The sequence below is a fragment of the Sander vitreus genome, chromosome 9 (genome assembly GCF_031162955.1).
Source record: "Sander vitreus isolate 19-12246 chromosome 9, sanVit1, whole genome shotgun sequence".
Lineage (NCBI taxonomy): Eukaryota > Metazoa > Chordata > Actinopteri > Perciformes > Percidae > Sander > Sander vitreus.
The window spans coordinates 33155748-33174328 of NC_135863.1; the positions used below are offsets into that span (position 1 = coordinate 33155748).

The 18581-nt window shown below is 40.2% G+C and overlaps 1 protein-coding gene across 1 annotated transcript in view; it reads right to left on the minus strand.

Moving 5' to 3' along the window:
• The window catches only part of gabrg3 (gamma-aminobutyric acid type A receptor subunit gamma3), a 75322-nt gene that overhangs the window by 41651 nt on the left and 15090 nt on the right, over positions 1 to 18581 (minus strand). The window contains exon 3 of the mRNA XM_078259836.1: positions 9347 to 9414. Within this exon, the coding sequence (XP_078115962.1) occupies positions 9347 to 9414 (68 nt within the window). The remainder of the gene's footprint in view (positions 1 to 9346; positions 9415 to 18581) is intronic.

Genomic DNA, 18581 nt, shown 5'->3' on the forward strand with positions numbered 1-18581 from the left:
TAAATGCTGACAGCTAACACTAAACGGTGTAAAGTGTGACTGTGTTTTACTGTAGAGGATTCAACACCGGGATGTAACAATCTGCAGCTGCCGTCGGAGAAACAACACAGACGGTGCGTTCAATGAAACTGGTAAACTACAGCCTCGTGGTGCATTTGAAGTTATTGTAAATGTCCTTTTCCTATCTGGTTGTTGTTTTTGTCGTTCAACAGCAATTTACTAGTGAAATAAGTTATTGTTATACATTATTATTAAATCATTTAATTTTGACCATATGGCCTTAGCAATAAACAATGTCACCGACACTGTCAGTACCTTTTTTTTTTTTCTCTTCTCTTTTTTTACTTTCTTAAAAAAGTATCGGTTCAGGCACCGTTCATTATGTATGCGATTAATTTCGATTAATCACAGAGTATGTAATTAATTAAATTAAATTTTTAATCGATTGACAGCCCTAATATATATATATATATATATATATATATATATATATATATATATATATATATATATATATATATAAATAAAAATGGGTTGTGTTAAATGGGCTTATGTATTGTCTCGTATCAGTCGCAGGCCCCTGAATTGAATCAAGATTGGATCGTGGCAGACTTTGTGATATCAGTAAATATTGTATCGTTGTCCAAAGAATCAATATAATATCTTATTGTGATAAAACGTGTTAACCCATGGTTCTGCAGATCATGTCTACAACTGGATGCTCAGTACTGGGGTCACAAAGTCATGACGACTGGTAAAACAGGAAAGATATTTTTGTTAGTTCATTACATGCTAATTGAACCACACTACCAGCATATTAACATTCCACTGAGATCTGTTCTGTTTGTGGCATTACCAAGAGCCTCATTATATGATCCTTATGCTGATGACTTCATTACCCAAATCTTCCAGCCATAAAAATGAGAAGAAAAAAATGAGAGCCACCACTTGGAGCCTATTAGGTGAAAACATACTTTCCTTTTTGTATCTGAGCCATCTAGTAACTAAGTTGAAGCAGCTGACCCACCTATTGAAGAAGGATTTTGTGGAAGTGAACAAAATAAAAGTCAATGTTTTCTATCACAGCAGGTATGAGCCAAACAATTACAGTAAGGAACATTACAAATGAATACTGTGCTGCGAGCTAAAGAAACCACAATACCAAGGATGTTGCAGTAGTCCTGCCAGCAGTGGGAAATCAACTGGCATGCATATTGTAAAGAGTGTGTGTGTGTGTGTGTGTGTGTGTGTGTGTGTGTGTTAGCCTGGGAGTGGGCATCTCTCTCCACATGGTGAGACTATCAGGCAACTGGCACAGGCTTTTGTTTTGGCCAAAATTCCTAGATTACACCAGGTTGCATTGGACACTGCATGACTAACGAGTATAAAAACAGCTTCTTTATAATTACAAAGAGGCTGCCCTCTCCAACTTAACATATTGTGTATTGCTTATTAAAACATAGCTCAGCTTATTGTTGCCTCTGAAAGTTAGTTATGGTGTGCCTCATCGTCACTGTGCCTAATGAAGAGAACATTAGGGAAAATAGATTGGTTTCACAGTTACAAAAAAATCCAGGATGTGTGTGTGTAGCAAGAGGTAGAACATTTTTTTTGCAAAAATGTCATGACAGCTTATCATGGACATTTTTTTTTCCTAGCCTTTTCACACCTGAAGGTCTGAACCAAGGTTCATGTTTTTGTTACCTTGTATACATTTGATCCGCGTTTGGTTTCACACTGCAGTTATGCAAGCACACTAAACAGTGGCGGTTCTACAATGAATTACACCCAGGGTGAGACACCCTTCGAGTGCCCCCCCCCCCCCAAAAAAAAAAACCACACACAAAATTGCAGAATTACTATATTATAGTGTACATTTATTTTAAGTTCTGATAACTTATACTGTCATATTTTGTGCTGAATTGTGTTCGTTGTCTTTTGAAAATGTTTGAGGTGAAGATTTTGCAACTTAAAAAGTGTTTCCTGTTGTAATTGCAATAGTTAAATAACTGGACTGTGTTTTTCAAATGTTCTAATGAAGGATTTGTGCAATTGAGAAATATAATTTTCTCTTTCACTATATATATATATATATATATATATATATATATATATATATATATATATATATATATATATATATATATATATATATATATATAGTACCAAATATATACAGATATATAAAAAATGTAACGAGCAGAGAATATAAAATATTAATAATATGCATATATAATAAATATTCTAAATAGCACAAATCCTTCATCACACAAATGTGAAAACACACTAAAGAGAATCCAATTATTACACTATTACACTAAGAACAGAAAACACAAACTAAAACCTGACCTTTCTAGCCTTCCTTGATGCAAAATCATCAGATGTTATTGTATGAAATCTGCTCCCCTATTGAGTGATTGATACTGACGGAAGCGAGCCAGCGAGCCGTTCCTGGGACATGGTTGACCTCAGGTATGACTTGATCAACTTTACTTTTATAAAAGCTCCTCTCTGCTTGAGCCACAGTGACCGGCAGAGTAAGTGCAATCCTCAGAGCAGTCCAAAAGTTGGGGTAGATCTCTGATAGATCCTTATCATCCCCCGTTACCCCCCTTGCCCGGACCGTTCCATTTGGGAGACCAAGCAACATAGGCGCCGATTTATGTTTTCCTCCGTGGGTGCTCAACGGGCGCACGCCCTTTAAAAAAAAAAAAAGTAGTCAAAAAATGTTTGCATTTCAGACAGCCGACACAAACACACACGCCTATCAACTCGATAATAAAGCCGTAAAGTAGGCTGTTATAACTCAGGATAGGATTGGAGATGAAAAGTTTAACTGACACATAACAACGATCAGCTTCGTGGGTGCTCAGTATTAGTGGAGCACCAACGGTATGCCCAGCAACCCGTTCGACCCAGAGGTGAACTGTCCCCCCCCCCCCCCCCTCCCCACACAGCTTCTCTGTGCGCAGTACCTTCTCAGAAAGCAGGGGCGCCAGTTTTCCAATTCTCCACATGGTGAAATGATAGATACAGTAGAAAACCGCTCAGAGATATTTTTTTAAGTGCTCGCGCCGCCCCCCCATGTGTCATGAAAAAAATGCTGCCTCTGGCAGCTGCCTGCTTTGCCAGGGTTAGGGTAACTTTACTTGGGTTTTGAGGAGCTACATTTATTCAGAGACACACTTAAACCTACAATATACATTTCCTACCACTTAAAAGGGATATTTCACCATTGGAAAGATGAATATATCTTTAAATTGGGTCACTTATGTAGTAGAAATGTGAATTTCTTTTAGAAATTGGTGCCTTCTAGGCCGAGAAAAGCCAGAAAAAGACACCAAATCCCAGAATGCACTTGCTTCGAGGCCACCCCCAAGCCACGCCTTCCGCTTACAGAGAGGCAGTCAACTGAGTCAAGTCTATTGTGTTTTATTGTCATTTCAACCACATACACAAAACAACATTTCACCGTGGCTCAAGTGGTGTTACACATTTAAAATATAAAAATGATATACGAAACATGCTACATTAAGTGCACACACATTATAGGCTCCGTAAAGTTCAGCTAATGCATTGCATTAGCGCCTGGTGTAAACACCCGAGTATGAACACAGCCGTGAATTTGCGTGGAATGTAGCTAGAATGGTCGGCATTTAACAGTCACAAACTCCACCAGTGGTGAGCAGTAGTTGGATACAAGCACCCCATTTCTGCACCAGTCCGTGTTAACACAGCCACCTCCACGAGTTTTATCCGGCGACACAGCAGCATCTCTATCTGCTCGGAAGGCTAGCAGACCTGGTAGCTGGATAGTCCCGTACACTGTTGTTCAGCCATGTTTCCACAAAAACAAAAACACAGCAGTCTCTGAACTCGCGTTGGGAGTTTCGTTGAAGTTGGATGTAGTCCAGTTTGTTGTCTAATGAGCGGACACTTGCAAGCAGGATGGACGGCACAGGTGGCCGGCTAGCGTTAGCTTTCCACCTAGCTGGAACTCCTGCCTTCGTCCCGCTTTTCTTGCTTTCTTGGATGCACCCTTACCCAGCTAGCGGCATCGAGCAACAGCGCTGGCTGAGGTGCTGGTCTCCGTAGGAGGCGAAGCTCACGTAGTGTTGAGTATTAATATATTTATTATAGTAATAAAGTGTCCTGCATATTCTCCAATCTGTACCAATGTATCCCAGTGGTACACATGTGCGGTAGTTTGAATCCACATAATTGTTGAAAAAGTTCAGGACAAGACAGGTTCAAGACACTCCGCTCCGCTCGGCTAGCATCGGCTAGTGACAGTCCAACCCCCTATGGGCGGGTTGAAAACATGCAGAACTAGCTGGCTGTAGTTCATAGTCTCTGGGCAAAAATGCCTCCGATGACGCTAAATGACGATTTTTGCGTCATCAGAGGCTTTTTTCCAGACACACAATACAGAGAAGTCTTGTCTCAGGGGGACATGAGGGAGGGAAGCACGGTCATTCGAAAATACTACCGGGTTTCTACTGATATAAAGCTTAATGCTAATCGGTGAAGTATCCCTTTAACAAGTAAACCGCTTTATTACTCTCTAACACTGTCACTCTCACTACGTACACACTAAGCACTGAGCTATTTCTTAAAGGAGCTACGCATAGATATAGAACTATGGAGCTACGCTTATAACACTCTGACTACTCTGTCTTCTCTGACAATGGGGCTTAAAATTAGCTTGTCACACAGTTGAGTGCTTGCTGTAATATGCACAAAACATTTAGTACTAATTTAAATTTAAATGCAGGCTCTCATGTATGCCATCAGAATATTCCAGAATGCCAATATGAAGCAAATTACTTTTCTCATAATATGGATACAATGTCCCATATAAGACTAGTGCAGTAATATTGAAGTAGCACAGTATACTGTATGACATATTCAGGTACTGAACTGTTTATCTAAAACAGATCTTCAACAGGGGGTCTGGGACCCCTAGGGCATCAGAGTTAGTGCAGAGGGGCTGCCAGATTATGTAAAACATATACATACATACATATATAGTTTGTCAAAAATTAAGTCTGAAAATATACACTAATGTGAATGCAACATTTTAATAGCAAGGATAAATTGGCTTATTAGTGAAAAAAACAATTATTCACACATTGAACATAAACTTAATATAGGTAAGTTACACACTATAGTAGCCATACAGTTGAGCTTAAGCTTGAGCTTACTGTACCTTCCACATGTATGTTTAATGTTAAAACAGGATGCATAAATAATATCCATTTATTTTTATCCAATCTGTCCAGTTTAATATGCAACTCAATTGTATACAATATATGCCTCTTTCAGTTTAGGGGTCCCTGGCCTGAAAGATGTTGAAGACCCCTGACCTAAAACACAAGTAAGCAAGCGTGTAAAAAGGATTCCTGTCATTAGAGAGAGAGCATTTGGCTCAAAGGGTCATCCTTCTGTGACAATAGAAAAATGCATTTAAAAGACAAAAATGGTCACTTATTGGTTTGTTGGTTGGTCACACAGGTCTTCCTTTTTCAGATATTCTGACCAAATGTGCACTCGCAGTTTGCAAAACCAGCAGGTGTTCTGCGAGCTCAAGAGCTGCATCAAGTTCAAGGGAAAAAGCTGGTCTCTGCTCAAAAAGTAGCTTGATTCTTTTTTTTTTTTCCTCACTAAAGGGTCTGAACATTTGTAAACTGTAGACACAAAATCACTCAGGTGGCAACAATGACGACAAGGTTAAAGCCTGCCGCACACCCATGTTGCTGGCCCACAGGTGTTTTCACTTAACTTGGCTGATTATACCTCATCGAGGCTGTGTGTGGGTGTGTGCGGGCTGCATGATTGACAGAGTAATGTCGCAAATGTTAGAGTGGAACAACTGACACCTGTAACGTTACACTCAACTTAAACCTCTGACATTTATCACCCAGAATTGTTTTACACACACACACAATAATTGTGAAAAGATTGTGGATCGTGATCATGCCTAAAAAAAAATTGTGATATGATATTTTTGCCATATCACATAAACATCTCATACTGGACACTGTATCAACAGAAATGATCCTGATCAAATAAGGGCGTTTTCACACTTGTAGTTCGTTTGCTTTGGTCCGAATAAATTAGTGAGTTAGTAAACTTGGAGCAATTTGCCCTTTGGAAAGCTTGGAAAAAATCCAAGCGTACCAAAATGCGTCATTACAAATCACGCAAAAACGTCCAGCCCTCTTATTGGTCGGATATGTCTAGGGGCGGGAGCAAGAAAGTAAATACAGGAAGAAGGTCCTGTGTTCTGGTCTAGTGGTCAAACCAGCTCATTTCATTAAAATTATCAGACATTGTTTCGCAAGAGACGTGACTACGTCTGCTCTGGTCACCGAGACTTCGCTCTGCTCTGCCGGCGTCTGTCTCCAACTTTAGCGGCAGCTGGTTTGACCACGGAGATACGAGTGATGGACGGCGAGCCTGACTGCTGTCTATTTCTGTGAGAGAAACACTGCAAGCTGCTACAGTTTGCTGCTCTGCTGCATCGCAGATTGCTAAGCACACCTGACTACAGGAGACATTAGCTCAGACTGGAGGAGTACATATCGTTGGTGCGGTTCGAGTACGGATCACGTTCTCACCAAAAATGAACCGCTCCAGAGTTCGATTGAAAGCGGACCAAACAAGCGTATGGAGACCTGCTTGAAGAGGTGGTCTCGGTACGCTTGTTTGGTCCGCTTTTGGTGCGCATCAGAGTTTGATTGCCGCGTTTTCACCTGCCCAAATGAACTGCACCATCGGGGCAAACAAACTCTAGTTCGATTCAACCAAACTAAAGGCTGTCGGTGTGAAAACGCCCTAAGATGCCCAAGAAAATTTCTCATCCGTTTGTCTTAGTGCTTCTTTCAAACTGACTTTGAATCTGTTTCCCCTCTCAACAAAAGACTCTTAGTCTGTCCATCTGACAGCCGATACTCACTGTATCCTTTTCTAAAACCCATAACTCTCCCCCACTTGACCATTCTTCACATACACTCAACATCTCCTGCCTCTCACCCATCTCTTAGTTTCCGTGCTTTCTTTCCATTTCTACATCCATCCCAGATTTCCCCATCCCTCTCCGATCCGCTTCTCCCCGGCTTCCTTTCCTCCCCTCATATCGTAACTAAAATCCTCTCTTGCTTATAAAGTGACACCTCTGAGACACAACCTTTGCCAGCACGTAGTACATATAGCATTGTCTCATAAATATAACATCTCTCAATTTTAAATGTATGTATCGTGAAGCCACAGTGTAGGACAATCCAAATCCAAGCAGGCCATTCAAACCGGTCTGTCACGTCAGCAAGATATAAAACGTTTTTCTAACACATCCGATCATTCAGAAGGTGCACCAAGCTGCTGTAGCTGTTATCTGATACCTGATCACTTTGACCATTGAATGATTGGTGTGGGTGAGAAGGTGGCGTGAAAAAAAATTGACTGTAGCAATAATATTTCTATAATAACAATGTATCAAATGACAATGTGAAATCGATGTGACAATGTGTGAGGTAAGCTTCATCACCTGAATCTATCTGGCCGTTACTGTTTTAGTTCACCCTCTCCGCTCTGTCATTTTTAGGCACAGCCGTTTAACGAAAAACGCTCTAAAAACCCACTGTACACTACCTGCTCAGCACCAAACTCCAGATACAGTTCCAGACACAATTAGCTGGTGAACATAGTGGAGCATTTAGCAGGCGTTAATAGAGCCAAAAACAGAGCTAAAGCATATTGGAATTACATTCATCAGGTGGCCAGAAACAACACACAAATGAATGATATGTTGCTGTGTCTACTGGATGTGTAAATAAGTAACTGATTGCTAACAAGTTCGCCCTATCTACTTAAAAGGTGATATGTCAATGTTGTGCTCACAACTTGTTTCCGCTGCCCCCAAGTGGCCAAAGAAAATCAGTTATTGCAGGTTCTTAGTAGATAATATATAAAAGGCAATTAGGACAGCACTCCAATTAATACTTTTGATTGCCACACGGACATTTTGTTTCGCCCTTCTTCAGCGTGTTTTTGCCTGGGGAGACACTTGCGCAAAATGTCTGTGTGGCAATAAAAAGTATTAACAGTGCTGCCTTTATATATTATTATTATCATCATCATCATCATCATCTACATAAGGATCCAGCACCCAGTCTTCAAAGTTTCAATGTGAGTTGAACACGTTAGGTCTTATGAATATAAGGTTTAAGAAGATGAAATCTAATGTTTCAAAGAGATGTGTGAGGTGGAGCATTCAGTAAATAGGGAGTTGTGAGTTATTGACTCTGGTTTTGATGCTCATGATTTAAGGAAGAGAACCTCAATAAATCATCAAATTAAAAGCTGAAGATATAAAAAAAAACCAAAAAAAACAAAAAAAAAAACACACTTGCCTTTAGATGATTGAAAGGCATTTCATCGACAGAAGGGAAAAGATTTCATACCATCTACAAGCAGGTGTGGCTGACAGAGAATGTAAAGAAGCTCAGCTTCTGACACACTGCTTACTGTTAGTGATGCTGTGCTGAAAACAGACTTGGAAGTCTATTCTCACCAGAACCAAATAACATCACGCCAAGCACCGTCTCAATGCAAATTTATGCTTCTGCATTAAATTGACTCCGTGGGTACGGACATAGGTATGTGGAGATACAGACGCTACGCCTTAGCCTGATGTGCACCTTTCAAAAAAATTTAACTACACGTTGCTGCAGACCGCAACAACTGTGATTGGTCTGTTTGGCTAGGGCTTGGTAGCGTCACATTTCCCCCTACTCATTTCCTCTGACTCATTTCCTGCTTCTCCTTCTCCATGAAATCAAGGAGAGGATTAACTTTTCCTGCTACAGCTTGCCCACAGTGGTCAGAAAGCACAGGGGAGACACTTTGTTTCTCCGACTACACCTCTAGAGTCGGTATTTGCTCCGAAACTAATCCCCGCCACTTTCTCACTCGCTCTACCACGCATAAACACACATGCTGGCTCTGCTATTCTCTTAAAGAGATACACCAGAACGACGCAGGCACAAGCGCACAAGTATAAACCTCAGGCCACTTACGTAGGCTACGGGGAAAGCTCTGCGTAGAGCCACCGCAGAAGCATAAACCCCCTTTTAGCTGCGCGCAACTCCACTTGGATGCGACTACCCTCTCTTCTAATACCAAACTACGGTCAATGCACATTTCAAGGTCAGACAAAAAAAATTATGTAACAAGGTGCAATTTGTGCGTGGTGTTGTGCCGCCATGAAGACAGATTCAGAACTGTGTGTATAAAAAGTTTCAACAAAATAGTATGAACATAACCGTAATTAAAGGGATTGACTCACCATATTTATTGAAGACACTGGTCCAATGCTGTTCACAAATATATCGACATCTATAACAGTTGGTTTAACTGTGGGAAAAAAAGAGAAAAATAATGATTGATCAAAACTGTCATTTAGGCACCATACATGCCTCAATTTTAAACCAAAGAGAGGCAAAGTGCAGTTAGATCAATGAGACTTTGTTGTTCTGAATCCTTTGTAGAGTGAGTAGCTGCTGTGTGAGGCAGTCCTCGGGGAGTTGTGGTTGTTAATGATCGCACATTAGTCTTCATCACATAAACTGCTGTCATCAAACACCTCTATATGTGATCTTTTGAATGCAGCATTCTCTAATTATTTAAGCAACAGGCCACAGACTGCACAATAACGCAACATACTATTAGACATCACTGCTCCATGTAGAGTATCAGAGGAAGTGCATTGTAGTCCGCTGGTTCTCAATCCCACTTATCCCTGTGGGTTTTCACTCCAGCCAACTAATTAAGAACTGAATTACACATGGGAGGCCAGATGAATGCAATTAACTGATAAACCAGCAGTTCTTCTATCCCTGATTGGACAGAGATGAAGCGCTGTGGTGGTCTACGTCCTATCCCAAACTCCAATGTTATCTATCTAACCTGAAGGTAGAAGATAATTCTACAAATTAAAAAAGCCAAAACCTTATCAGCAGCAGAATAGGAAACACATGTTTGAAACACAGTGACAGAATCAGTGCATTAGTAGCAGTGGTGGGTTGCATTATTTTATAATACAAACTACTGATTTAATCACAGCTAAAAATAAATGTATTTTTCGTCCAATTCTGTTTACTCAAGATCACAGATAGCTGTTGGAATCACAAGCATTGTCTTGAGTGGCTGTAATTGCTGGCAGCGGCCATGTATGGAGGATATATTTATTCATAATTCAAATTGCAAGTCCAAAAGAGAAAACGAAGCAAGATTTAATTAAAAATAGTATTATTTTACTACGCTACTAGGAAAAATCATGACATAATTAAATGTGAAATGTAAAAGTTTAAATGGAAATACTTAAATTAAAATCTCAAATAGAAAAAAAAGAAATCATTTTATTTTAGCCTTTCCCCTTTATAATTTTCAATTTGACATTTTATCTTTTGAATTTTACGTTTTACATTTTAAGATTCACCTTTTACATTTTGATTTAACATTAAGCTTTTCATTTAGAAGTGACAGGTGTCATTTTAAATGAGGAGGCGTGGCCCAACGGCTGGTGGGGGGGTCTGAAATCACTTCCAGCTGACAGGGGGGGCTGTGAGTGCTGACCAGTAAGCAAGCGATCCCGGCCCCCGCCAGCTGGCTGTCACCTAAGACTGGAGCTTCCAAGTCCGACAACATATCGGAGCAAATGTGCAATTGGCCATCCATTTTTTTAAAACTGACCATATTCAAACTGTACACCGTTAATTTCTCACATAAAACAGTCTCAGAAATGAATTTAGTGGTGAAATAGCAGATGAAAAAAACAATCAATTCTAGAATCTCGCGGCTCGGCTGTGGCTCATAGACATTCAGCGTGTCCCCTTTTTATCATCTAGCCATCACACATCCAGGTAGCGATATGGCCCGGGCGGGAGGAAGCCGGTTCAGCCTGCTGGAGAAGCCGCTACAGCGCCTGTCTCCTTACCTTGCCCGGGGCCGGGGCACATCACATGATGCCGAATCTCTAGATGAGCCACAGCTGAGCCTCGCATGATTAAACCGCGCTCATAGTTCAATAAAGTTGTGGGCAAATGAGACGGTGAAATAGCAGACGAAAACTGTAAAAGGTTTCCAGTTGTTGCCTGCTGCTATTACGGCAAACTCCCGATCTAGATTCTAGAATTGATTGTTTTTTTCATCTGCTATTTCACCACTGAATTCATTTTTATGCGAGAAATTAACGGTGTACAGTTTGAATATGGTCAGTTTTACAAAAATGTATGGCCAATTGCACATTTGCTCCGATATGTTGTCGGACTTGGAAGCTCCAGTCTTAGGTGACAGCCAGCTGGTGGGGGCCGGGATCGCTTGCTTACTGGTCGGCCAGTAATACTCACAGCCCCCCCTGTCAGCTGGAAGTGATTTCAGACCCCCCCACCAGCCGTTGGGCCACGCCTCCTCATTTAAAATGACACCTGTCACTTCTAAATGAAAAGCTTAATGTTAAATCAAAATGTAAAAGGTGAATCTTAAAATGTAAAACGTAAAATTCAAAAGATAAAATGTCAAATTGAAAATTATAAAGGGGAAAGGCTAAAATAAAATGATTTCTTTTTTTTCTATTTGAGATTTTAATTTAAGTATTTCCATTTAAGCTTTTACATTTTAATTAATTTAATTATGGCATGATTTTTCCTAGTAGCGTAGTAAAAAAATACTATTTTCAATTTGATCTTGCTTCGTTTTCTCTTTGGACTTTCAATTTGAGTTATGAATAAATATATCCTCCATAAGAAACAAGCACGTAATGTAGCTCAGTGACATAAGATAATAATGGGGTGTTAGGATATCATCAAATCAGTTAAGTTTGTGAAACTTGGATGATAAATGTTAGAGCTAGGCTTACAACAACTAACAACATATGATAGGATATGATACTTCAGTCAAGGTGAATTATTCCACTCTCACTAGTTTGACAATGCCCATTAGTGTGAGCTGCCAGTGGGCTGTATAATTACACATATGCCACAGTTAGCCAACAATCGCCTCAACCAGGAAGGTCTTGGCAGACTGAGGAGAAAGCTCTCCCTCACAGTTTTCAACAAGTTTTCATAGCCTGCAGCACCAACATACAGTACACCAACACACTCCTCACAGTGGATACACACCACATTGTAAGACCAGACTATTGTCTACAATCTAACTCCTGTTGGCAGGAACACTCCTGGCTTTCCCCAACTTTGCTGCTCTCAGGGATTTCATGCTCGGAGTAAAACTGTCTTTTAAAGCCTGAACTTTTAAAGCGGCTAAGTGACAGCTGTGACATACTGCTGTCATGAGCAATCACATTTACATAGCAAAGAGCTCCCCCATCATTTTACATTACCTGTCTTTTATAGTGTTCATGTCTCAGCCAATTAAGTCCACAGCTAGAATTTTTCCACATGCCAGTCTCCATTCCAGCGCTCAGTTCACGTGCTAACAGATGGCACACTAGAGAACACTTCTGGAGAGTCCCTGCTGAGGCAGCTTTTCAAAAGCACGATATTCATAATCACACAGCACCTGGTGAGCAAACTGCATAGATCCACTGTATAAACCTCAAAGGAAGACAAAGGAAGAAAAATCCCATTGGACAGATGAACTGGTTCATTACTGTTTCCAAAAGAGTATATCACCCGCACCGAAAAAGGTTTAATGTAATTTAGATTACAAATGTGATCCACAGTACGGTACACATACTTCATTATATAAACATAGTCTGCTGCGTAACCCTGTTTCCTATTAATTAGGCTCACATGCAACTCATTTGCATTAGTAATTTATGTTCAGCAGGAAGTAGTGTGACATTCATACAGTGCAAAGAAAACTAGTAATGTGGAGGTCAGTGTAGGGCAGTGTTACTCATTGCGCGGCTCGCGAGCCTCCTGCAGCTCACCAAGCTTTAATTTGTGGCTCACATGGCAGTAAATAATATGGTGATATGATCATGCACTCAATACAGATATTTCATAAAAACAATATAAACAAGCAGGGCTATAACATAACCATAAGTCTGCTCTATTTCAAATTATTTAAAAAAAATACCTGAAACAGCGGCACTACAAGATGGAAATATAGACTAAAAGAGATACTTGCTCTGCCCTTCCGTCATGTCGAATGTGCTCTTGGATGGTTAGATACATAATGGGCTAATGTAGAAAAAATTGCATATTATATGTTCAGGGATGATAGATTGATAAACAGTCATGCTATTTATGACTGGATGTAACTTTTGATACTTTGCGTTAAAAGTGGCTCTCCTATTGACTTTGACCTATCAGTGTGGCTCTCATGAAAGAAATAGTGAAGACCACTGGTGTAGGGGATGTTATTGAAATACACGGAGTGCATTTCCCATCTTCATGCAAAGATTACATTTGAAGTGATTCTCTTCTTACGGTCTTCTCTTTGTATCTTTTTTTAGATTAGAACCCAACCCTCAAATCAAAAATGCCTCATTTAGACATCTATGGCCAGCTGTACAATTAATTAGTATGACCAGCAGGAAGCTTTCCTCTACATCAAATCTACAGAGAAAAGATCAACAGGATATCCACATTTGAGTAATATACTTTAAATAAGCTATAATCACATAATAATTGTACACCCCATGACTATAATTATTAACAGTGACAATGTGCTGAAAAGAGACTTGAATGGACGCAAGTCGCCCCTTCGCTAAACCCACCCTCCGAACAGCCAACCCCAATCATAGTTTAGCCACTGTAACTAGGCACTCAGGGCTGTGAAGCTTTTGATTGCTCCTCATGTTGAAGCAGTGTGTAGAGCTTTACAGTGAGGTTAGTCTCGCTTTGCCAAGGTCTGGCTAGTCCACGCAGCATTCTGGGATGGGAGAATAACGTGCTCTGGTTTATTGGCATTTCTTTAAACCAATCACAATCGTCTTGGGCGACTCTAAGCTCCGGACGGAGCCACGGTGCCTCTGCTAAATAGTCTCAGGAAGGAACTTGTTTTGGTGGAACATGTGTACCAGTGTGTCCCCAAAACTTTCTTTTAAATTTAACTACCAATATACAGGAAATGACTTACTGACTGATGAGAGTTTTGACCGTTTCTGTTTTCATTTCTTGTTTCCCTCCCATGCGTCCTCTGATAACAGCTGACAGTAGATTGACGTTTTCACAGCTCTGTGACTGAAAACTCAAAAAAACTGAAGAAACAACAACAACAACAATCCCAAAGCAAAAGCTCTCCGTCTGGCCTGTGACTCATACACGGCGTGTGCGTGCAGCAGGTGTAGCCAGTTAAAACATACATTCTGCGGCACATACGCTCCACTAACGGTCCGCATACGTTACACGTTCAATGTAGCCAAAGTCGTGCAACCCTGCTTTTTTCAACTGTTACTAACTGTTGCCAAATAGTTTGTGTGATGTATAAATCAATGTTGTTTATAGTTATTTTCAAAAATGATGTGCACTAAACCTCAATTGTGCTAGTGGTCACACAGTTAAGTGTTTGGACACCCTTATAAATATTTGTTTTGTCATGTTGTTTTTATTTATTCAGCAACACCACCATCCGCATTCCCTGGTAGTGGAACATTGTGGATATAGAATACAATGAAGTACACATCCAGATGGGGTCAAGTTAGAATGAAACATTTTTCATTTACCTAATAAGAATGCACTATAAGGGCACACCTGGGGCGTGATGAATAAATGACACGGAAATGCGAAATAATCGCCCCCATCAAAACTATTCATACCAGCAGCGACGCAAATTTGCGAAAGTTTTCAATACAAGTTTGTAATATTTGCCCCAGCTCATCTACCATGTCGGTGGACAGTTCGAGGTCCTTCTGGGGAGGGCTGCTGAACAAAGAGAGAAAGTGTTGGGAGATATGGTGTGAGCGGACGAGAGAGAGCGCTCGGAGCAGAGGAGAGTTCATGTTTAGCGCTGAAGATATTAAATGAATGTACAGTAGCTGGAGTCTGAGCAGTTTGAGCAAAAATAAATGCTGCAGCTCCTCCAAGCCACCGGGGTTGTCCTGTCTTGTCTCCCCGGCTGTTGAGTAGAGTGGGTTAGCTCCGGAGACCCCAGCCCTGTCTGCCCCTGTGCTTTCTGACCACTGTCGGGATGCCGAAGCAGGAAAAGCTAACACTATGCTACTGTTGCTACATTTACAAGATAATTGCCTCACATCTCTCATGGATTCCACTCTCTGTGTGTTGCTGTTCCCAAAATCCCTTTGGGAAACAACAACAAACTTCATGCGAGTGACAAATCTGCCTATAATTATTGTAAACTGCATGTTTGAAATGTTACAAGGGAAAACTATACATAGTAACAGTACGTACTGGGGGTAGCACATTTGTCAATGCAATGTCAAATAGCATGTTGGTATGTCTTGTTTTAAAATACCAAAGGGATGGACAAAGCAAATTTCATGATCAGGAAAGCACCATATTGTTGCGCTGCATAGGTCAGTTTTCGCCCTGTGACAAAAAAAAAAGACCCTAAGGTGTGGGCAGTAATAGACTAAATACAATAGGTAGTTTAGTTGTTGATTACGTCCCGTTGAAAATTTGCACCTTTGGCATGGAAGCTGCATTACATTACTTTCTTCATTATACAGTGCTAATTGTGTTGTCACTTAGCAGCAGTTAGGCCGTGACTAGTCATTCAGTAAATGGAGGCAGCTCATTAACTTTAGGAAAATAGGTAACATGAAGTAGAAATTAATGTTCAACTGGTTTAACCTATGTATTAAGACATTTAAAGACCTATATATTGATAACACTTTTGCATCATTTCAACAGTTAACTGAGAAATGTTCCCTCTCTAAACACTTCTTCAGGTATTTACAGATCCGCAGTTTTGTCAGAAACCAATTTCCTAATCTACCAATTGACCCGCCAGTGGACCCTTTCCTCAAACCAACACCCGCACTCAGAGGAATGATGTCATATATTTATGTTCTAATATATTCCATGCGTTTAGGTTCCTTAAACTCAATTAAGACACTTTGGGAGGAGGAACTGGGAGAGGGGATCACTGAGGAACTCTGGGACGATGTTCTTGATAATGTACACAAGTCATCCATCTGTGCAAAACATGGACTGATTCAGTGCAAAATCATACACCGTGTTCACTTTACCAAAGTTAGACTCTCTAAAATGTATAAAGATGTTGACCCAGCTTGTGATAGATGTCAACAAGCTCCTGCAAGCCATGTCCATATGTTTTGGTCTTACCCCACTCTAAAATCTTACTGGGTAGAAATCTTTAGTTCATTGTCCAAGGCCATTGGGAAAGCAATTGATCCAAATGCTATAGTAGCATTGTTTGGCGTAAGCACCCATGCTATCACTCTCTTCCTCAGAAAACGGCTTTGTAGCTTTTGTCACTCTACTCACCAGACGCTTGATCTTATTACAGTGGAAATCTCCGGCACCACCTCTGCATACCCGTTGGATAAGGGAAGTTCTTGGTTGTGTCAAATTGGAAAGAATTAGATGTATACTAAGGGGCTCACTGAGAAAATTCAATAAAATATGGGACCCCTTCTTTCAATACATTCGAGACGTGCATTTTCCAAATATCCCTGAGTGATGTACTTACTGATATGATATGACAGGCAGCAGACCAGCCCACAGCCTTTGTTTTTCTTGTTTGTAGTGTTTGTATTGTCTTAATAGTGCTCTGTCTTTGCTTTAACAGTTGCATGATACCGTGTTTGGACCACCTTTGTACTGTTCATCGTTTTGTCTACATCATTGTTGGAAAATGTTATAAAACAGATTGGGGGGGGGAAAAAAAGAAATATTGAAAATAACTTGTGTGGGCTATTTATCAGTGCAACCATCAGTGAAACATTATGGATGGTATAACCCTAACCCTGTCAAATATACTTTGCTGTTCAGAAATTTGTTTCGTCAGATGCCAATACAATGAAAGTACATTGTCTGGGCACTTTTAAATAACAGGAAGACAAGAGAATAACAGAGAAGGAACTCTCTCAGGGGAGAGTGTAATCTGCTCTCCAATGCTGAACGAGTACTTGGAGACATTTATAAAAAAATCGCCCAGTGAGAAGGAGAGGTAAGCCATAACCTCTTGTGAGATTTATTTGTAATTAGGGTGGGCAGAGGATGATGAACAGGTCCACAGAGACATTAGCCAATCTCTCCCCAGGTTTGCAATGGAGCCGTCTGATGAATGGATGTATATTAGCTGCCAGTGAAGAGCAGGGACAAACTGCAGGCTCGTCTCTCTGTTTGACATACTGACGGTGATATTTATGGCAAACAAGAAGATGTGACCACAGACGGATATTTGCCTTTTTATGTAAATGTATTAGAAATGTCCTAGTCATGGCTGTTATGGCCTCCATTTAAAGAAACAAACCAAGGCTCAAAAGGGATTGGAGGATGCAAAATATATAAAAGGATGCCAGTCACAAGGCTAACAATTAACCAACAAGCTTTATTAAATAATGCAAAAATATTCCCAAAAGTAGCAAATAAAGAAACAAAAAGGGACTAGAGACCCTGGCCAAAAAGAACAAATGATGGGAAGACGCCTGACCAACCTCACAGTGGGCCGTCTCCCCCTAAATTACCTAAAAAGGGCAAACTAATCCTAGAACAAACAAAACAGATGAATAATTGAATTACTGGTAATCTCCAGCCCAAACTAAAATAACAAAACTCCAGCACCTGGGGGTCAGGGGGTTAGCCTGTCATCCTTATTCAAAGAAACTGAGTTTAAGTCAAAAATGAGAAAAGGAGGGGGGGGAGGGGAGACAAATCACAACATGCATAGAATATAATAAAGTACAGAAAGTTTTCAGCATTTAAAAGTGACATGTCGAGTACTTTGGGATTCTGTAAGACATTTGTCAACTTTTGTCTATGTGAACTGTTTATCAGAAGAAGAAAGACATAGCAGATTATTTGTGTCTGTCCTTACCAAGGGTGACTCTCTCAGTTTACAAAGAACAGAAACATTTAATCAGTTAATTAGAGTTCACCTTCTGTGAGTCATCAAGCTGATCAATTGTTTTGACCTCCTGCTGAGTGGGTTTGGATCTTCCCACCACATCCTCTCCTGAAAGGCTCCCCGAGCAGGAAGATAATCCATCTTTGATTTTCAATAATTCCTCATCACCAATCACCAATAAAAGGTGTTTTTTCTGCACTGCATATTAGTGATGGCCGGCTAGTGCCGGAAATAAAGAGGATTACCTTTCCTCTTTGAATTCTGAATGGTGCTGGGCCACTTGGTTGAAATGAGTATCACAACATTGATAAGAATATTTTTTAAATAGTATATAAATAATATAACAAAATATAAAATAAACAAATTGAGGTTCAATGTAATAAACTGAAGAAAACTCAGAAACGTACAAAAAACGTCAATAACTTTTTGTTTTTAATTAATATTTGCTCAGATTCATTAATTTGGACAATGAAAAAAAAAAAAGATATAATAATACAATAGCACGGAAAGTCAAGATATGATAAAACCTCTTGAAACATGTGAAAAGATGCATAGGGTAAGAC